The sequence below is a fragment of the Gymnoscopelus microlampas genome (assembly GCF_963454915.1).
Source record: "Gymnoscopelus microlampas genome assembly, chromosome: 5".
In the NCBI taxonomy this organism is placed as follows: domain Eukaryota; kingdom Metazoa; phylum Chordata; class Actinopteri; order Myctophiformes; family Myctophidae; genus Gymnoscopelus; species Gymnoscopelus microlampas.
Window position 1 is genome coordinate 39,887,322 of NC_139942.1, and position 22,183 is coordinate 39,909,504.

Here is a 22,183-nt window from a genome sequence, read left to right on the forward strand (position 1 = left end):
ATGAGCAGTAGATGAGCAGCAGATGAAGCTCGCAGCAGCTAGCAAAATGCATTGGTTCAGCAACCAAGAAAGACCTAGAGAATATGAAGCCGTATTTATAGGAACCTCTTTGCTCAAGCGTGAGCTGTGATTGGATAATGAGTGTGTGATGTAATGACCAGCTGGGCTGTGAAAGGGGAATAGAAAGCTGATGTTCACATCAGCTGACTGACTGCTGGTTACAGCTTTGGCGTGCACGACTTCCGTGTCCTGCATGAACTAACGCTATGCTTCATTTAATTGTTAAGATAAGATCTGTCACCTGCAGTGAATATATCCAGGTCATGCAGGAATATACATCTATCGACAATGCGTATGATGGAGTATCAGTACTGTCTCATTTTGTTCTGTGTGTGCGTCCGTGCATGTTTAATGCTAGTGTGTGCCTGAATGCATACAGTATGAACCTGATTAGTATACGTGTACATGTATGTCTTATTGTCTGGCTGCGTTTCTGTGTGTCTGTGTTTTTTAGCCCCGCTATCGGTAGCTATAAGGATCCACCTCCTGGTGGCGCTATAAAAGGCAGATGAGAAAATTGCAGGGCAGAGATTTTTCCATGGCCTCTAGGGAGTGTGCTTGCAAAGTTTCACACCGATCAGTCCATTTGGAGGTAAAAACGTGAATTGGCCTGTTATAGCGTCACCATGAGGCTGATTTGAAAAATGCAGTTCAAGCAAAGATGTCAAAGTGGCCAAATCTGGTACTGCAAATGACCTCAACCAGTTCATGGGCTCAACCAATGGGCTCGCTTGTGTAGGTAGTTCATGACATAGATGCATAAAAGAAACCGAAAAACATGCGATTCTGACCTCAGTGACTCGACGAATAGGGTAAGTAAGGAGTCCCTAAGGAAGTGACATTGAAATGAGTGGGGGGGGGGGGGGGGGGGGGGGAGTGCTTCCAGATAACATATAGCTCTATGCAAATAAGATATCTAAAAAACTATGGGCAGGATTGCCATGCCATTTGCTGCGCATGTTTATGGTCCCTGGAGGATGAACTGTATCCATTTGAGTGATCCTATGACCTTTCCTCAAACCCCACCCAAGGTTTCAAGATTTCAAAAAATGTACTTTCAAATGAGATTTCTCATAATCTAATAGATAGATTGTCATTGTAGGGTGAACCCTAAGGTTCTGCACTGCCTATATAGGGGCTTCTAGCAGGGCTTTTAGAGTCAGTCTTGTTTTTAGGGCATGGCACTGCAGGAGTCTAGTCTAGTCTTTTTGAAATACTTTTATTTCATCAGTCAATGGGCCTCTGACTGGGCTGAAACCTAATTTGAGTCATACACATCATAGATGTGTCATAGACGACTGACTTCACAGGCTGGCCAAGATCCACAATGGAGCCATGATATTCCCATGTGGCACCATGGACCATGGCATTTCTCACGGTTCATTCTCACAAATTACGGTAAGGCGGTGATGACACATCAAGCTTGAGACGAGAGGCATGCATACTGTATGTCAATATAAAAGTATGATCGACATTGTGTTGCACCGTTCTTGCACTTGGAATGTGGTTCTCTTCCAGTTGTTAAGATTGTAGCAACTTCCACTGAAGTACAAAAAAACTAAAACACCTTCTTTTCTTTGTACTTAACATCTCTCTCAGCACATACTGTTCACACATGATTATGTTTCTCAAATCAAGTCAGTCATGTGGTCTAATGGGTTCTACATAATTCAAGCAAACCTTACACTCTTCAAACGCAAGTGAGGTCACAACCCACACACAGTACCCTCAATCATGATTATTCCATATATAGATTACCTCATATATAATAAATACTGTATACATAGCCAAGTAATTAGTGTGGCTGACCTAAAGGGCAACACACTATAGTACTTTATTATTTATAGAGTAACCGCAAAACTTTGGCCCGCTACTCCTCCCACAGTTTTGGCGGCACACACACAAGCCATATGCGAAATCGACCGGCTTCCATTTTTGAACGCACAATGCATGGCCTCCGATGCTATTCCTCCAAGAATTTTCCTCGGGTCCCAACTCGCATCGGGGCAACCACACTTGTAATTTCCACAAATTGCGCCTTTCTAGTTATCTTATTATCGTCTCTGTCGGGTGCAAGCCTCATACTGTAAGTCCATGACAATTACTTTTCAGGATTCAAATACAAAAACAGCGAAAGTAGCAGATCTACAATCTCAAAATGCGTGCTTTGCAGATTAGAGCTGGTATCACTGCTGGCATGATGCAGAGGCATTAGAGAGATTACAGGTATCCTCGCTTATTACCATCCAAAGCAACAGACACACCAACAAGCTCTTTCCATCTTCCCCCGTGGCAAAATGGAGAACATCTGTGGCCGGCTTTGCAACAGCCAATTTAAGGCTGCACTAAAGCCTCATGAAAGTGAGATTCGTGAGGAAAGGAGAAGGCGTTGGTTTCTTTCAATGATTATCATGACACTGGCACTTGTTCCTCTTTCATAAAGAGAAAAGACGATTCAATATTCAAGAAGGATTATTTGGCTATTCACTTAAAGTTATGTGCTGTGAAATGTTGCTGTGATATGCTCCGCAGACTGTGCTAGCAATATAGAAACAAAACGAGATATAATGACAGAAAGTATAACACAAGTAAAACCATTTGAGATCCCTCTCCTCTCATCTAATCCTTGCATGTATCATGTAAAACGGTACCCGAGAACGACAGGAAGCACTGCCTCAGAAAGATGTTAAGGCAATAAATGGAAGAATTCCTGAGCTGTGACATAACACATACAGAATGTGTCATTATTAAAAGGCTAAAACAAATAAATAAAAACTGGGAAGAAATGTGTAGCAATTACGTAGAGGATTTAGAACCCCAACATTATGTGTAATTAAACACATGGAATGCAAGTAATGAATGAACACAAGGATTTCTGTATTTAAACCTAAAAATGACTAGTTTCCTTAACCCTGCAAGGCCCAGATTATTTTCAAGTTGTGATGATTCCTGGCTCTGTGGGGGGTATTTATATGCAAATATCCTGGCCAAAGGCATTGTAAGACTAAACAATAGGACCCAATGAGGATTTAGAGGTGAAAAGAATAAAAAATAACAGAAAAGAAAAATGATTTAAACTCATTTCTTTATAAAACATACATGTGATCGTGCGATCACACTGGGCCTTGCAGGGTTAAAGGATCTACACCATGAATTTAGAAAATAATAATAATATTTAATATCATATTTTTTATGTCCCTCAAACGTTTTTCAAAAGGTTTGAGCCTAAATCAAGCTACACTCATTCCAACTAACTTCTCTCTGGCTTATCCACCTGTTTCCTAGGCTTTTCACTGTGTTCCACTTCCTGTCTTTTGATCCAATGAAATCCAATGAAGCCGGTCAGATGACTAATGATATCCAATGAAATCCGACAGGAAGTGGAAAACACACAGCCAAGAAACAGGTGAATAAAGCACTTTCACGTGCAATACCACATTGTCCTGTTTGGCAGGGGGCACTATTGAGCCAGTTGCATGTTATCTCCTGGTTCTGTGTGGAAAAAAAAAAAAACGTTTTTTTTTTGGTTGGAACTGAAAAACGGGAGGTCTTGTACCCTCTTGTACAGAAAACCCCAGATTTGCTGTGAAAGCCTGAGTGTTCAAACTGGGGTATTTTTGGGGATAGAAGAGAGGTAGGGGAGACCAAAAACACGAAAAAAGAAAAATAAGAAAAAGTTAAAATTCATGGTGTAGTCCCTTTAACCTCAAAGAAGTTTCTGAATTCTGAAAAGTTCTCTTCTCATTAGGTCTCTTCAGACGTGTTCTTCCGGCAGATCAGTTAATCACTACATTATTATGACTCTCGGTGCGTCTACACTTAACACTACGTATAAGTGAGGCATCTCGCGGGGCCAAGATTGTGCGTTGAGCACGGAGACAGCGAGCAAGCAGCTAATTATTCTCCTGTCCCAGGATGCTGATCAAAGCCTTGCAGCCAACCAAGGCCTGCCATTTGCAGGCTGGTCATGTGAAGCCAAGTCTGTATTATACCCAAGAACAGGGATTATGTAAGAGTTTTTAAAATGCTAGACGACTTGTTCCGAGTGGCTGAATGACGCAGCTCAGAGCATGCCAGAGTTGGTGCGTGGGAGAGAAAATCAGTCGGTAGATCCAGAATAATGGTGAACTGGGGCCTACATTATATGCTCTTTTCTGAAATGTTGATAAGATAAACATTTAGTAATAATATTTCTAAACTTCTATCTGACACCCCCTTATGAGTGTGAAAGGGAGATTTACCACAGCTTCGTGCAGTAGCAACAACACAACAGTAAGCGGAAAGTCATTCGAAATAATTAAACGCACGTGAATTCTGGGAATGTCATAATAGGTTCAGAAAAACATTCAGCAAAAATATGTGAATATTCAGCGAACATAGACAAACATTCGGTGAAAATAGCAGATCCAAAAGCTCAAAACATATTGTGTTGCGCGAGTCTTGCGACGCATTGTGAGCTTGTAAACTGACAGTATATATATAGGGTTTAACAACATGCCCTAGCATCCCTATTCTGGAGCAAGCATTCGGCTAAAATAGCAGATCAACAAGCTCACAGCGCATCACATTGCAAAGTGTTTTGGGCTTGTATATCAGCTATTTTCAGCAAATAGATTTGATATGGAGGGAAACTAGCAGTCCTAGAATAGAGCCCTGGGGGACCCCGGTCTCAACTAAGTATCTACAATTCCGTTTAGTGGTTAAGTGTTAAAGAGGCACAAAAATAGTGTTAGAATCTCAGAGTTAACACAGAGGAGTTTCCTGTGTGTCATATCTGATGGTGTCCTCCATTCGGTCTCCCCCAGGTGCTTCTGTCTGCCAGGTGCTCACCTGTGGCTAGGATTAGCTGAACCTTACTGACTCTATGTCTTCATATCCTGAATAAGCCTCCAGTCTCTCTCTCTCTCTCTCTCTCTCTCTCTCTCTCTCTCTCTCTCTCTCTCTCTCTCTCTCTCTCTCTCTCTCTCTCTCTCTCTCTCTCTCTCTCTCTCTCTCTCTCTCTCTCCCTCTCTTTCTCTCTCTCTCTCTGTGTCTCTCTCTAAATCTCTCTCTCAGGGCAGAACAATAATTCACCTCCACAAGTAAGAGGTAGAAGTAGGCCATGGTTTCTGAGAACAGCCGCACATGTATTTGAATTTGTGTGAATGCAAAGATGCCTGTGCGCACGCAGGCACGCACACACACACACACACACACACACACACACACACACACACACACACACACACACACACACACACACACACACACACACACACACACACACACACACACACACACACACACACACACACACACTTTCTGCAGTGGTACCCCTCTGCAGGGTAGGAAGTCCCCAGGGACTGCATGGACAGAAGAGGAGCAGACAGTTTTTCATATCATTTGATATGCAAACACAGACCCCCCTCCCTCCTGGCTCTGGGCTCCTCCATCAATTAATCAGAAGATTTATTTTTAAAACGAGTTGTGCTAGAACTTGATGGACTGCTTAAAAATGCATTGAGCTTCAGCCCAGGGTAGAGCAGGGGGAGGGGGGCTCCGAGGGGTGCTGTGGTGATGGTGGTGGTGGTGGTGGTGGCAAACAGCCAAAGCAGCCAATGTCTGGATGGAGGACGGTGGGGGTGCGGATCAGAGGAAGAAGGGAAGAGAAAGGAGACACTGAGACAGGAAAAAAAAGGAGAGAGAGGGAGAGAGAGAAAGAAAGAAAGAAAGAAAGAGAGAGAGAGAGAAACAGACTGTACACAGGGATAAAAAGGCAAAGGAGAGACCAGGGCGAGACCATAGAGTTAAAAATAATAGAGAGGGCACCCGAAATCCCCTCCCATCCACTTGCATTGAGTTGCTCACCCAGCGCATGAAGCGAATTCACCCCTTCTTCCGGGTTGGAAAGTGTGATGGGCGTAGCCTATTTGGGGCCACTGTGATACGTTCTGCATCACAGAAGTGATACGTTCTGCATGACAGAAGTGATGCGTTTTACGTCACAGAGGTGCGCGGCCCCGTGCGCAAGCTCGTGAGTCGAGCCTATTGGTCGAAACCGTTTTTGCTCGTACATTGTGCAGTGGCCCCGTCCGTTTAAGCTGCAGTACCTACGAATGGCCAGCATGTCCAATGCGCTTCAATGCAACTCACTGGGTTCTGGGGGCTTGGGCAAGACCCTGGCTGGAGTGCATCTACGGTAAGTGTAGGTATGCAAGTAATATCATGATTGTGCTGCCAGCACAGTGCTCACACTTGCTTTCCGCAAAGACTTTGCCTGCAATGTATGTTTACCGTACCGTATCATTTTGCGAGCACTTCTCAGAGTTGAATTTTTTAATTCAACAAAAACCTAAAAAAAAGACAATCTAAACATGAACAAATAAAAACAAAAATATTGTAAAATACAGTCATTCGTGAATGGCCTTTGGTTCCCTAAATAAAGGGGTCCCCAGCTAAATGAGTTGAATAGAGAATCAAAATGTAAACCTCTTTAAACCTATTTGACACTATATTCAAAAATAGCCGATCTATAAGCTCATAGCTTGTATTTTCTTTTGAAAAATCTAGAATAAAGTGTCCAGTGTCCCAGGCACAAAATATTTTGAGAAGGGGATCCACGGCTAAACACAATTTGGGGGTCCTTGCTGTGCCTTTTGCTGGGCACAAAAGTGTCCTCCTTTCTGAGGTCTTGCTGGTGGCCACCCTATTTGGGGATAATGTAATAAATATGCATGCAGGGTTCTGCAAACATACTGTAACAATATGCACATACTTTTATCACTCAATTAACTGAGCCCTCGAAAAGTCTAATGTTTACTCAGATATTTGTTCTACTTCATGCCAATGCAAAATGATTTCTCTGTGGTTACACTAAATTTAGATTGAGAGGAAAGCCCTCATCCCGAAAGACGGCACAATCACACTGAAACTCCTTTCTGCCCAAAATGGCAAATCTCTAGCCGTCAAGTTGGCTGTTTGAGTTGGCGCAGAGCAGTGACTTTCTTTTGGCAGCCTGTGTAACTATTTGAAGGGAGAGAATCCCCTAGCTACATCAACTCTCCTCATTACGCTGTTCCTAGCCATCTTCCATCTGTTTCCCTGCCATACAATAGCAGCTCTGCAGGTGCACGTTCACATGTTCACACACACACACGCACACGCACACGCACACGCACACGCACACACATGCGCGCGCGCGCGCGCGCACACACACAAAAGCCCACAAACTGCATGCACACATGTACACGTTAGGTCGAGAAAAAAACAACAACCACTAACACAGGAGATACACACAGGATACTGTTTAAAAATAAAACTAAACAAGCAGGTGCACAGAAACGCAAAATAAAACAAAATGCACATGAGCATGCATGACCGCTGTGATGTCCAGCAATCCGAGATGGTCTAGTAGGTTGTTGAGATTGGATTTTAACCACATGAACCCTAGCATCCCTATTCTGGGGCTAACATTTGTCGAAAATATCTACAAGCTCACAACACGCAAGATTTGTTTTAGTGTGGACTGTAGAGAGAGGAGGGGTGCCTATAATAGAGCGAAGGGTTTAATCTTCAACATATCTTCATATAATACTCCTTACTCCTTACTAATAATCATTATAAGATGGCACAATTTCCATCTACTCACTCTGCGTCTCATTGGTGGGCTATAATGGATAGTTCAGAAGAAGATAGATAATAGAAATACCCTTTCTCTTCCTGTAAAATGTGCATGCTGAAATCAAAACCTTTGTTCCTGCATTCATTTTCTCCTTGTCCAAGCCCCCTACTTAAGTACAGTACTCAAGAACTGTACTTAAGAATAATTTTTTAAACTTTTACTTTACTGAAGTATTTAATTTTTGGGCGGTGTAACCGCCCCTATATGTGAGGTTTGGATATCGACATTCGCTGCACTGCGATTGGCCACCATTGTACCCCCCTAACCCTGCACCGTGATTGGCCACCATTGTACACCCCTAACCCCTACACATTCAATGCAAATCTATACTTTTCTTTAAGTGAGCTTCCATCACTGTGATGACCACTAGCTGTAATATGATTGGCTGACTTTATTGGCTGACTCTATTCAGGACTGTGATTGGCTAGTGAAACACATGACACATGTGCATAGCCCTATAAATAGGACTATGTACTTAAAAAAACACATTTATGGTTTTTGGGCCGCCCCTATATGTGAGGTTAGCCGCCCCTATATGTGAGGTTGGGACATTGACATTTGCTGCACTGTGATTGGCCACCCATTGTACCCCCCTAACCCTGCACTGTGATTGGCCACCCATTGTACACCCCTACAAAAAACACATTTATGTTTTTTAAGTGAGTCATGGGTCTGTGATGACCACTGTGATGACCACACCGCCCACTTCACACTGGGTGTGATTTTCTTTTTTATATACTTTTACTTTTACTCCACTACTGTTACTCCACTACATCAAAGTCAAATATTGTGCTTTTACTCCACTACAATTATTTGAAAACTCTAGTTACTAGTTACTTTGTAGATTTGGATAAATATAACAAAACATACATTAACCCTATTTAAACTTTGGCTATTTGAAAATAGCCGATCTATAAGCGGCGCATTGTGAGCAAAATTGGGGGGCCTAGTATAGAGCCCTGGGGGACTGTAGGGTTTAAATGGTTAAGATGTGGAGCAAGAGCCTAGTTACTGAGTGGTGTGTCTTCCAGTTGGATCAGTGACTTACGGGAAAGTAGAGAAGCAGAGCTCCAGTCAAGATCGCCTCCAGCAGGATAAGACCGGATGCACGGATCCTCTGTTGATGAAGAGGAGAGAAACAACATGCATTTATCAGTAGCCAGCACATGCTATAAAAAAAGAGGCAATTTAATGGGGGGTGGGGGTGTCGAAAAGGGAGTTTCCTTGTTATTTCCCTTAGCTGCAATTGAGACGATTGCAAGTCGTTCAAGGTTCCACCGCAAAAACGATCAAATGAATTCCCTACTGTATGCTCAACCAAGCTGTTATGGAAAATATAAGGGAAACAAGTGACTTACATAAACTATTATTCCATCCAAGTATCTCAATGTAAATCTAAACAAAGCTGATGATTTACATTGAGTTGTGTTTTAAAAGTGACATGAGAACGTTCTGCATTGAAACAAATGTATACTGTATATATATATTAAATAATTCTGCCATGGCAGGCTGATTAATGTATCATATTACAGATTCTGAAGGTGTCTCGATATAATATCAAACGACAGTAGCAGCTCTGAAATTGACTGAATGAGTTTCTTTCCAGCTCTGCCTCTCCCCAGACAACAAAGGGAAAGGAGTGAAGACCGGCCATTTGTGGGTTAGGTTTAATTACCCATTATATGCTTGGCAGTTTTCTGTCTCATGTAAATTCACGGGGCTCTGGGGACATTTGTCTTATGTAGACCAGCTACTGTAGGTCCCCACTGAATAGCATATTACCATTAATCACGCACTGTGCTGTAGTCTACTGCACTGTATGTTGTCATGTGTTTAAAAGTGATGGAATGTAATTATCTCTGCCAGCGAAGTTGGTAGGGAGCTAGACAGTATTTTCACCCCTTTCTGTTTGTGTGTATGTCTGTTAGCAGGATATCTAGAAAATGTATGCATGGTGTTGTATTAAAGTTTGAATAAAGGTTTATTTTGACGCAATGAAGACCTGATGAACTTTTCAAACCGAAAGGAGGTGTGGTAGGGGCGTGGCCTATAACAAAATACATAACTTCCGAACTGATAAAATGTCCATTTTCTCCCAATTTAGTCGTTAAGGCAAGTCCCAATTTTCCCCAGGCACGTTTCTTGTGTACAGGCACAGAGTAAATGTTGTATGTTCTGGTTCCCCAGGGATATTACTGTTCCCCACTTCTTTTCACCAGCCAGTGAGGAGTGTCACCGGGAGAACGTAATGCCTGCAGAGAAACATGTTTTTCTTCACAGTTTTGCTCCTTGATTTGAACAGGTTCCCGGACCAACCTGTAGAAGTCCGCCCCCCCCTCACCCACGAACATAGTCAATTGTGTTTGTAAGAACGCCTGGCAAAGCCAAATGTACTGGAAGTTTTGAACACCAGTTTCCGTGTTGTGCGGATACTTTCACTCCATGGCAGCTGCCCCAACATCACACTATTTTGAGAAATGGTTTGCCGTGGAGCTGATCATTTTTCATGCTGCTTGGCAAAAGAAGGGTGTGGTGCTGGGCGTGCTATAACCACAAAAAGGTGCATAACTTCCAAACTGAAAATCTCACAATACATCGCATTGATACACGAAGATCAGCTAGCTGGTAGATCAGCTATATGTACAATGAAGCATATGGGTTTAAGTGGTTTACAAGCTAGACTTATATGCATGCCTTTACATACTGTGCATACTAATACCTCAGTTACTGGGAACAATCAGAAAATGGCATTTATTTGATTGAAGCATGTACATGCATAGCATTAGGACGATTAAAGTAATGACATGGGTTTACATGTTTCACTCAATAGTCCGGTTTGTCCGTAAACTCTGGTGATGTTGTTATGAATCTTCAGACATACACACATGCCATAAAAAGTAACTCCAACAAACAACTGTTTACATGCCCAAATGCATCAAGCTCACCAAGATAAATTCCTCATATGTGCAAACATATACCGGTATTGCATGTAAATGCACTCGTTGTACTGTAACTGGGCAGTTAATCTTAATTATTCAATTAGTTTGCCATGAGAACAGAACAAAGAGATGGATTCACTTTATGCATAACATTACTTTAGCATGCCCTATACCACGTACGGTACTCTGTAAACGTAATTAATTAATGAAATCCTCTGGTGGTCCTTAAGAGCCTATATCTGGGACAATAATCTAATTTTAATATAGTCCATTGTGAGATGGTATTTCTGGATGCTATGCTTCTCCTTGAGTATAAAGTTACTGGCTAAATAGGTTAACCAAGCTGTAGCTTGAGGTATAGCCTATGGGGCTTTTGTGGGATTACCGCTACACCACTATAGAGCAATTTAACACTGAACCATCTCTATACCTAGGTCAGATAAAAACAGCTTGTGTATGATGAAAGGATCTTATGATAATTGCCTTGGTAGTATCTGTGTAAATCTGTCTCTTCAAAAGTAGTTATTGAAATGTGGACTTGAGGATTGGTCACAACTGTGCCTGTATTTACTACTGTACATACTACAACATTATTAATGTTGAAATGAGGATTGGAAATAAATACTTACATGTTTGTAATGTTAACTTATATCAGGAGACACAAAACAATGATTTGTTCCATGGATAAGGGAGCTGTATGGTTTAGAACAGGGGTGGGCAACTGATGATGGAGAGGGCCACTATATTTCCACACTCACTCCAGAGGGCCACATTGCATATACTGTCGGGCCATTCTATGTCACACAAAAGTAGGTTTGAGCTTGTAGATCTGCTATTTTTGCTAGTTTTTTAATTGGACTTCAGCTTTTATTTGTTTCTATTTTTGAATTGGAATCCTGAAAAGTTACATTTTGATTTAATTTCAAATGCATTTAGTTATACGTATGTTAACTTTATGAAATTAAATACAAATACATTGGCCATGAAAAAGACAACATCATTGTAATACTAGTCATTAAGCTACTAATATAGACTGTAAGTAATTAAAGCGGGTCATGTTTGGAATTGTAACAGCTGAAATCAATAATATATCAGTATTCCCGTATTAACCTGCGGGCCGCATTAAGTGAAGGTGGGGGCCGCATGTGGCCCCCGGGCCGCCAGTTGCCCATGTGTGGTTTAGAACCATGGACAGAGCTCACCTGTCCAGCACTACTCAGCACCATGGACAGCTCACAGTTACATACTATGTACCCTTGTGTGTCGATCTTCACTCCTGAAATCATGGTCAAGCCACCCCTACCCCAATGCCTCCAACCCCCGATCTCTAAGCTCTGACGATCCTCACTGCTGACAGTGTTTCTCAAACTAGGATCAGAACCCAGAATGGCTCCTTTGGTTCCCACACCAACCCATTCTGTGGGCAAGCTTTTTTTCTTTTCAATGCCTGAATAACAATAAACCAGGCTTGGCCACACCCCCTTTGAGCTAATATTCAGCTTCCTTCCTGCGATAGGGCCTGCCCCATAGAGAGCTTCTATCCAACTATCCACTATCCAGTGATCGTGCTTGATGACAGATGATTTTTAACGCAAATTTTGTTCCCACTTGACAAAGCATGTTGAGCCCAGGTTACAGGAGTAGATGTAGTGGGACAATATCTCATAACCGGACGCCCAATGGGCCCCAGACTGAAAGGAAATCCATTTGAAGAGCCTCTCCTCTCTCTTAACCTGACGTCACACTGACCTGGCTCAGACCTCTCACCTTGTTCCTTTTGAAGTGGTAGACCAACACCATGCTAGCCAAGTCCAGCACTATGCAAAGGCCCTGGAAGGAGGCTACAGCCAGTCGAAGAACCCCGTCCTCCTGGGCCAGGCAGGGCGTGTCGTCCCGGCAGTAAGGGCAGCCCTCACGGCAAGGCAGGCACTTGCTGGACAACTCAGAGGGGTCCTCTCGGTGTGACCTCTGTTCTTTACCTTGAGACAGGTAAAAAAATGTCAGTTAGTGTAGTTAGCTTGAGAGCAAAAACATGTCTTCGATCGAATAAAACACGACATAGAAAAAGCCAGGAGTGGCTAAACAGAGGGGTGTCTCCATACCACAACTGCACATTGGGCATTTTATTTTCTTAAAATATTTCTGAACATTTTATGTATATATTTTTACATGCAATCACGCACGCACGCACGCACGCACGCACGCACACACACACACACACACACACACACACACACACACACACACACACACACACACACACACACACACACACACACACACACACACACACACACACACACACACACACACACACACACACAAGCCATTTATAATGATATGCTTAAAATAGAGACGCCAGAAAGAAAGCGGAGGGTGAGATTTTCTTATACCACTTCATTCATTAAAATGCAGACATCAATAAAAACCCAGGAGAATGGAGAGCATTGCTGGCATTCCGTTGTTTTTCCCGATAATGTCTTAATCATATGACCCCATCTGGTTTGTAATCGCCCTGCAGTAGCTGAATCATTAACCCCATCTCTGGTGATTTGATACATACGTACATAGAGATGCACATGACTTCCGCCTATTCTCTGTCTCCCTGTTCGCTGTATAGTCCTGTTATCCTTCTGCCGAGTGTGTCTGGATGTATTTGATCAATGCCGTTGGCATTAGTCAAACATTGGACACCTTTCCTTTCTCTGGTCAAATGTTTGGTGTTGAGCTAAAAACAGACACTGACAGACTACTCATACCACTGGCATTATGGATATATTCTCTATGTGTCAGGGCTCAATGATGGGCAGCAAGTTGCTCCCTCTCTCTCCCTGTCTTTCTCCACATGAACACACTCACAAAATCTATTAATCAAACCCGATTCCTACTGTTTGTTGCTGCCACTGCATCTACCTCTATTACAACACCATATGATCACTAACAAGCCATCGTGCATCTGTGCCAAAGAGTCACCCGAGACAAATTCCAGATTGTTTCTTGGATTGTGATGAGAACATGGCCTGCAGTGTATTTCCTTGGCATGATTGCATCACTTAGCAGCATGTGGAATGAGAGACATGTCTTTGATCAAACACTGCTGCTAATTGCTCCTCTGTACGTCTGAATGTAGAGTTAAGACATTATAAAGCCATCTACGGTCATTATTGTTTTTGTGCCATGCGAGGAAAAGCAGGAATGATTTTCGTTAATTAAACCCTATAACTACCGTATCCCGAATTCAATCAACTGCCATTGAGCGGAGAAGGAGATCTGCTGGTGTCGGAATATTCTAATCTGTCATTCTGTGGTATTCACGTTCTACACATGGCTAAAATTCTGGTCTCATCAACAGATGCTATTTGGCACTTCTACAGAATAGTGCTTGATAAGCACAGGATTCCTCAGCATATCCCATGGCTCATACAATATGCAAACACTGTACTAACGTTATGCAGAACACGACCAGAGCAGTACTGCATGGAAATGTGGTACAAGTGATGAGAGAGACAAGGAAGGAAGGATGGATGGATGGATGGATATGGATGGATGGATGGATGGATAGATAGATGGATAGACTGGGGGAGCGAGCGAGCCTTGCCTCCTACGGAGGAACCATTTCATTGTCAAAGAAATGAAATGACATAAACTGGCAGTGCAAGCTGTGACAAGCAACATTATTTTTTAACGTTGGTTAATGCCAGCTGTGTGTGTTGGGTGCGTGCGTTCATTTCAGCACATACAAAAACTATTCAGGAGATAAAGCGACAGTAGCTGGATGTCAACTTCGGGGGAACAACAATCGCAGCAATAAATACATTGCTTTGCAAGCATGGCATCTCCTGAGTAAAAAGTACAATATTTGTCTCGAGATGAACTGTCTGGAGTACAAGTATAACGTATTGAAAAATGGACATATTAGTAAATGTATTAGTTACAGTACTTTCCACCTCTGAAGAGCACTAGTTCAAGCTCTTATTTCCTTCAATTGGGTAGTTTACTACCCCCGTCTCTCTCTGTCTCTCTGTCTCTCTCAATATCTCTCTCGGTCTCTCACTCCTTGATCCCTCGATCCCATCTGGGTGGTGCATGTCTTTTTTCCAGGATAGACCGGATGACTGCAGCCTGCATAACACGATACACAAACCTGACAACACAACAACAACTATTAAAAATAAAATATTCACATCTTGCAAGAGTGGATGAATGCGAAATTAAGTAGACACAACAAACTGGATGGATCATGGAATTATTCCTCGACCAATTACTCCGGCAGACAGCGGAACAGGAGATTCAGTGAGTTATCTTCCTTAATGCTCATTAAGCTTGCCAACAGCAGTGTGTAGCTGCAACTTAATGATGCAGAAACTGCAATAAAACTATTCCTCGATTCTCTCTCTCACATTCTCTTTTTCTGAGTTTATTTATCTGTCTGTCACTCCTCAATTAAACAAGACAAAAGCCCCACCAGCATCCCCTAGAGCAAAGCCACTCAGGTTGTGTAAAGGCACTATAGAAATGCAGTCATTTGGCCTGGACCGCGGGCTTAGTGGTCACATATTTTGAAATATCTTGCGTGAGAGTGAATTTTGGCTTAATGGTGATGCTAAAGGAATGGCTATGGAGTCACCAAAAGAGTTTGGAATTCATGAACGTGCACAGAAAATTCGGTTAGGTTAGGTTACCATGGGGCCAAAATGGTGGATAGACCTACTAACAATACCTGTCAGTCTGTCTGTCTGTCTGTCTGTCTGTCTGTCTGTCTGGAGATAATTTTGAGCTCACTTACTGGCATAATACGGTACACCCGATACACCCAATTTGCAAACTACTGCATACAGTACAGTAAGTTATCACTTTGCTGAAGTACAGTAGGAGGCTCCATTTGGATATGCAATGTTAATGCCTTGTCAAAACTGTCAAGACAAATATTTTGAGTCTGCAGTGCCATAAAATGCTGATGAAATAGTTGACATGGAACCAAAACGTCATATTTTATGACGTATTTGGATGACTGGATGAATAGTTGCATCATTTTGGCTCTTGCCATCCTAGGAATATGTATTACGCCTAATTTAATGTTCTCACGTGGATATACACGACAGTATCAATTAGCTGACCACAACACAAAGGATCTCCCCACGCCCCGGCCTCACTTGATTCACCCCTAGCCTTTCACATCAGTTGGTTTGGATTGTTACCAGAGAAGAATGAGAAATCTAGGGTGGCATCACAAGACCATGAAGCAAATGAAAAATGTGATGGCAGATTTGTCAAGAGGCCTAGGCTATGAGAAATCTGCTCCAGGCTCCAATTTTCCTTCAGGGGAAATTCACGAGGTATTTACAAGGTGAGGAGATGAAATCCAATCTGTGCTGTAGAAATCTAATGCCGAGCACGGCTATTCTCTGTGTGAAACACCGTCGTGCAACCAAGTATAAATCACCCGTAACATCTCTTTAATGATGGGGGTCATTACATAGGTGTCTGGAAGATGACTCTCTCCATACGTGGATCCAGAAAGCCGGGGGCATCATCACTCTGCATTACAATAAGGCTCTGGCTTAGCATTACTGTCCCCCCCTCGGGCGCCTGTGCTGTCAGAGTCAGGTACGAAACCACTGCAGTCATCTGCTTATCTCCCTCTCACCGTAGCCTAGCCTTCTGCCTGGGGACACTGCAGCAGTTGACAGTGTCGACAAAACAGTGAGCGTTGGCACAGTCACTCATATCCATAAGAAAAAAACTACAGCTCAAAGTTATTTGAATGACAACAGCAACGACACGAGCCTGTCTCTTCTACAGTATGGTCAATTCAGAAGTCTGTCCTTGTATACCTTTCAATCACTTAATATCTATATTTCCACAAGTCTTCATTCAAATGCTACCAAAATAATTGAAACCAGCAGAATGATGCAGAATCAGAATTTTCTCACCAATTTTTTTGACTGTTTACACGTTTATACAGACAAAAATACCCCATGACGTCATTGCATCATGTTGTAAGAAGGCGTGTCTCTCCAGTGGAGAAGCCAGTAAGTCACCTTCTGGGGATATAAAGGTCCCTGGTTTGAGTCCAGGGTGCCCAATTCCAACCATGTGACAATTTATGCATGTGGCATGTTTCTAAATTATTCTGAAAGTAATTTCTTAATTGAACTCACTTTACCAGCATATATTAACATTGTCCTTACACTAATGGATATGGATTTCATTAAACAACTGTATGTATGTAATGCTATTTTGGTGACCGATACTATTGCGTTCGTACCTCTTATTAAATGCTGTGTGATAGAATATGGAAATCTTTCTTACTTAGTACAACTATTGAGAAATACTGTTGAAAAACATCTCCCTTCATACATTTCTGTAAAAAGTGCACGTGTTCAAAGTCAAACATCTGAATAAATATTTACTCAAATAATAACACATAAGAATAAAAGATCTGCACACCGATATTGTTGCTCCCAAATGGACGTTTACTTGTGTATTTGTTTACACAAGTAAACGTGCATCTGCAGCAATATTGGTGTGCGGATCTTTTATTCTTATATACTGTTACTGTTTTTGATCCAGCACCCAGCCTATAGTAGCTCTGGGATGTGTGTGTTTTTTGGCTGTTTATCAGCTTCTCTCTCAAATAATAATACAAACATACTATCATAGAATACAGAATAATAAAAGCACTAGCCAATTTGAAAAAGTGCTCCTCGGAGCACAGGTCTCCGCCAGGTCAGGTACGTTATTGTGGCCTCCTGGTGGTGCTACAAAAGCTACTTCATGATTTGAGGATTTTGTTCCAAAATGTGTTTTGCTAAATTAGACCTGTTGGTGGCGATATAACATGCCAATGTGAAAAGGGTGGCATTCCTTCCTTGGCCTAGTGGGAATGTGCGTGTGAAATTTCACGGAAATCGCAAGCATGATTTGAGGCATTTTGTTCAAAACGGACCAATCCTGCAAACTTTGGAAGCCAACCTTAGCCAATGAGGATGAAATCTGGAAAATCGGACAGATCCGGACGGACAGGACACACGGACTGACACACGGACGGACACACGGAAGGACACACGCACGGACGGACAGGGTGCAAAACATACTCTCTCTCTCGCAACTATAATAGAACACAATATGGTATGAGTGCATCAGAGAATAATAAAGTTTTGTTATGAACAAGAGTTTCTCATAGCAGTGCAATAACTGTTGAATAAAATTGTCTGGAAACGAACTTCCCAGCATACCTTGGGGCGGACACTCTCAGTTACTGTTGTTCTATTGTCCTATTATTCAGTTATTGTTTGCTATGGGAATTGGGGAGAATGTATGAATTATTAATGTAATTTAGTTATGTTCATTTACCATTTATTTTGTACAGTAGGCCTATGTGTTGTTTGCTAACAACAGTGGCGGTTGGTCTGTATGCTTTGTGCGATGGAGCGATGCACACCCAATGGGAGAAAGAGAGAAAAAAAATATGATTCTACCACCGTGGTGTTACACCAAAAGTTGTTTCAAACCACCTACTGAATGTCATTATCCAATCAGTGTCAAAAGTTCCACGGGGGCCCGCACCTTCAGGGCGATCAGCAGTAAACTTGAAAATCATTGAGGTGATCTCATTGACTTCAATGTCAAGAGCACCCCCCCCCCCCTTTCTTTTGTTTAATCCCAGCCATTTCAATGCATTCTCAAAGTGTTCCGACGTGCTTGCCCACAGCCTAATACGTCATACAAAACGTGGCTTATCAGTGGTGCTCACAGACGGCCCCTGATGAGCAGGCTGGTGCCTTGCATTCAAACTTTGCACTACATTAAACCAATGGGGCTGCAGACCAGGTTTACTGTTTTAACCCATTCAATCCAGGAACGCATCTGTGTAATTTTAGATTTGAGCTATAGCCATTATTTTATACTTTGGATATTCAAAAATAGATATTTAAAAAAACATCTTGAACATTTGTGCAAATCTTTGAATACATACATTTTTAACCCAAATCTATGCTTCTGGAGGTCCCTGGAACAAAATATTTTACAAATGTTCACTTTAAAAATATATATATTCAAAGATTTGCACACATTTTCACGATTTTTCAAAAACAGCAGATATAACGTGGCACTCTGTAGCTTGTATATACATTTTTTAATAGCCAAAGACATCTAAAATGACAGAGATGCGTTGCCTGGATTGAATGGGTCAATGGATCTCTTTCAAGACATAATGGCCCAGTTAATTATACTGTAGATGCTTTCAACTAGAATAATTACTATCATTTTTAAACCCACTTAATAGAAGATCACTTAAAAATTTACCATAGCTTTCCTACACAAACGCTTGGCATGATTATCTCTTTTAGTTACTCCCAGTGCTTCAGTGCTTCACATAGCCTGAGCCTCTTAACTCAAACTAATGCTAGAAATGCCAAAAATTTCAAAAGCTCGATTTCCAGAGACACGGCCAAAAACACATAAAAGCAGCTTGATTAAAAATAAATAAAAAAATAAAAAAAATACATAAATAAGGGAAAACAATACAAACAAAGGAAATAGAATTGTTTTGAGTGAACATTCATAGCACAGCATCTGTCGTGAGTCTAATGAGATTGCTATGCAAATCAGGCCACATGTGGATATAGTGTATACTGTACGTGTATAAAGTGGAGAGTGAAAGGCAAGAGAGATAACCAGGTTGCTGGAGGAGACAATAGTGGCAGTGGTTCATTAATCCGTTCAAACCGGGAGGGCAATCCGTGTCATTTTAGATTTTAGTCATATTTTATAATTTGGCTATTCAAAAATAGCAGATATACAAGCTCATAGCACGGCACCGAGTGCCGCGCTACGAGCTTGTACATCTGCTATTTTTTGAAAAATCTTAGAATAAATATATTTTTCTGAAACAACATTTGTAACTCAAATCTTTGCTTCTGGGGGAGGGGGTCCCTGGAACAACATATTTTGATGGGGGTCAGGGGGCCAAAAACAAATAATTTTGGGGGTCCTTGACATGAAAAGGTTTTGTTCCAGAGACCCCAGAAGCAAAGATTTGAGCGGATTGAATGGGTTAAACCATGACTACGGTATTATTGGAGGTAATTCCACTGGGGTGTGGGTTTCTCTTCTCAAAACAGACTTTACAAATCCAACAAGTTTATGAATCAGATGTCACTTGTGGTTGGTTAGACTCTTCCCACCACAGTTTAAAATTTCAGAATGCTCGGGTGGCGCAGGGGGAAGTATCTACCCACCATCTAGGGCAGTGGTTTTCAACCTTTTCAGGCCGTGACCCCCCAAAATAATCATATTTTAACTGGGGACCCCCCACCCTGACAAGCACTTGAATTGTAGGAGCTGAGGCATTGCATTTTGTTTGACTCGGTTTCACAGATAAATATTTTGAAAATAGACGATGTGAGCTTGTAGATCGGCTATTATCAAAATCAAAATTGTCATATATTATATGACAATTTGGCCAATGTTTGACCAGTTTTATAGTATGGTTTGTTGATTACTTTTGATGCAGTAATGGTCTTATTTCTTTTCTTCCTTTCTTTTTTCCCCTTTTTCTTTGAGGTATAAAAAAGGTCTTAAAAATCCTTAAATTGTCACTTCACTGTCATCTAGGGACCCCCCCCAAAAAAAGGAAAAAAATCATGTGGGGACCCCCCCTGGCCCACAGGTTGAGAACCACTGATGTAGGGGTTTGAATCCAAGCATCTGGTGATATTTGTCACATGACTGCACTTATGCGGGGTGGCGCCTGTCGGCGGGGAATGTTAAGCACGAGGAGTAGGACAAAAGTTCTACTGTATAATATCATCCCATTGGGGGCTCCTCACCGGCAGGTGAGCCAGTAGAGTAAAATAAAACAATACATAAATAAAATAAAGTCCTGTTAACTCCAGTTAGCATAACACATCACTGCTTTAATTGTATAACCTTGAGTTTCATCATGAAATCCAGTGACCATGGAGCACAGGGATTTTCATAGTTTTCTCTTTAAATCATGAACCAAACACAGCAGAATCTAGCAATATTATTCAGCAACAAAAAAAAGAAAATCTGCACTCCAGAAAATAGGACATGTGACAAAGGATAAAAAAAGGTATAGTAAATATATAAAATAAACTCCATGCAACAATGTACTGCAAATACCAATGGTTCATGTTTTTAAGTTACAGTATACAATAAGCTACAGTATTATTTGAAATGTTGGACATGCAAGGCTTTTCTCCAACAGCAGCAATGACAGTTTGTACTGTACATCACAGAGAACATACTTGACACCTACTTGTGAAACCATTGAGGGCCAGTCGGCTAGGATGATAGAAGCCCCTTCTACATTGGCACTTGTACTTGTCCAACACAAAGCCATGTCCGCCGATAGGAGTGCACTGGAAGACGAGGGGGAAAGAAACAGAGAGACGGACAGAGAGAGAGAGAGAGAGAAACAGACAGAGAGAGAGAGAGGAAGAAAGAGAGAGAGAGAGAAACAAAGAAACAAAGAAACAAAGAATAATGCTTAATTCATTCTTCACCGTACGATAGTCTTGCTTGACGATAATAGCTGACCTACAAGCTCACAACAGGTTGCGATGCAACGCATTGTGATCTTGTAGGTCGACAATGTTCATCAAGCAACATTTGTACAACAAAGTATAAACCATAGACTTCATTGAAGCACAGTGTTCATTTAAAATTCAATGGCACTTGCACATGTTCAACGTATGCACATGGCAGACAAGAGGAGCACAACATGTGACACAGTTAACGTTAAGAGTGGCGCACCATGGAAAACGTGCTCAAGTATGTCTCTGAAATGAGGAACACATCAACAACAGGACGGAGACGATTAGAAGGTGCATGTGATGACTCATCTATTTCTCTTGTGTTCCTTGTCAAAACAGAGCAGTTCTCAAACATTTCATAATTTCTGGTGTTAAGGGGTAAGAAAAACAACACAAATACCATGCAGCACCACGTAAACGGAAAATATATTTGGGTTGGTTTTAAACAGCGAGGTTTGGAAATGTCTCTATCATCGCCCCTCTTCCAATGATCTTGCTCTCTCCTAGCCCAGACGAATCTGCCATTGCAAAAAAAAAAAACGTGGCAGATTAGGTCTGGCCCCTCTCAATAGAGATTGGATTTCTCTCCCTCCAAAGTTGTGAGGGACCAATCAGGGCCCTGTTTTAGAGTGCTGGTGCATGGAAGCTTTACACCGCTCCAGGTGGTTCGGCAAAGAACGATGAACACATTTGAGTTGACTTTTTACTGAAGCTTTAAAGGGTAAGACCACTTTGGTAGAGGTTTGGGTTGTGTAGTTACCTTGCCATGATGTACAGATGTGCCACTTCAAAACTTCACACGTTACTGTTCTTTCCCTGAAAGTGGCCTGAAAATGCATTTTTTTTCTCCCTTTTCTGCCCTTAAAATGCACTGTTTTGCCCCTGAAAAGAAGTTGTCACTACACACCCCGTGTTTCCCTTCAACAGACATCCATATACATGAGAACAAAAGAATGTGTGTT

At 41.8% G+C, this 22,183-nt stretch overlaps 1 protein-coding gene across 1 annotated transcript in view; it reads right to left on the reverse strand.

The window, feature by feature from the left end:
• The window catches only part of gpr158b (G protein-coupled receptor 158b), a gene marked incomplete at both ends in the record, with an annotated part of 108,387 nt that overhangs the window by 30,041 nt on the left and 56,163 nt on the right, over positions 1-22,183 (reverse strand). The window contains 3 exons of the mRNA XM_084056900.1: positions 8,769-8,837; positions 12,427-12,638; positions 20,945-21,047. Coding sequence (XP_083913026.1) covers positions 8,769-8,837; positions 12,427-12,638; positions 20,945-21,047 — 384 coding nt within the window. The remainder of the gene's footprint in view (positions 1-8,768; positions 8,838-12,426; positions 12,639-20,944; positions 21,048-22,183) is intronic.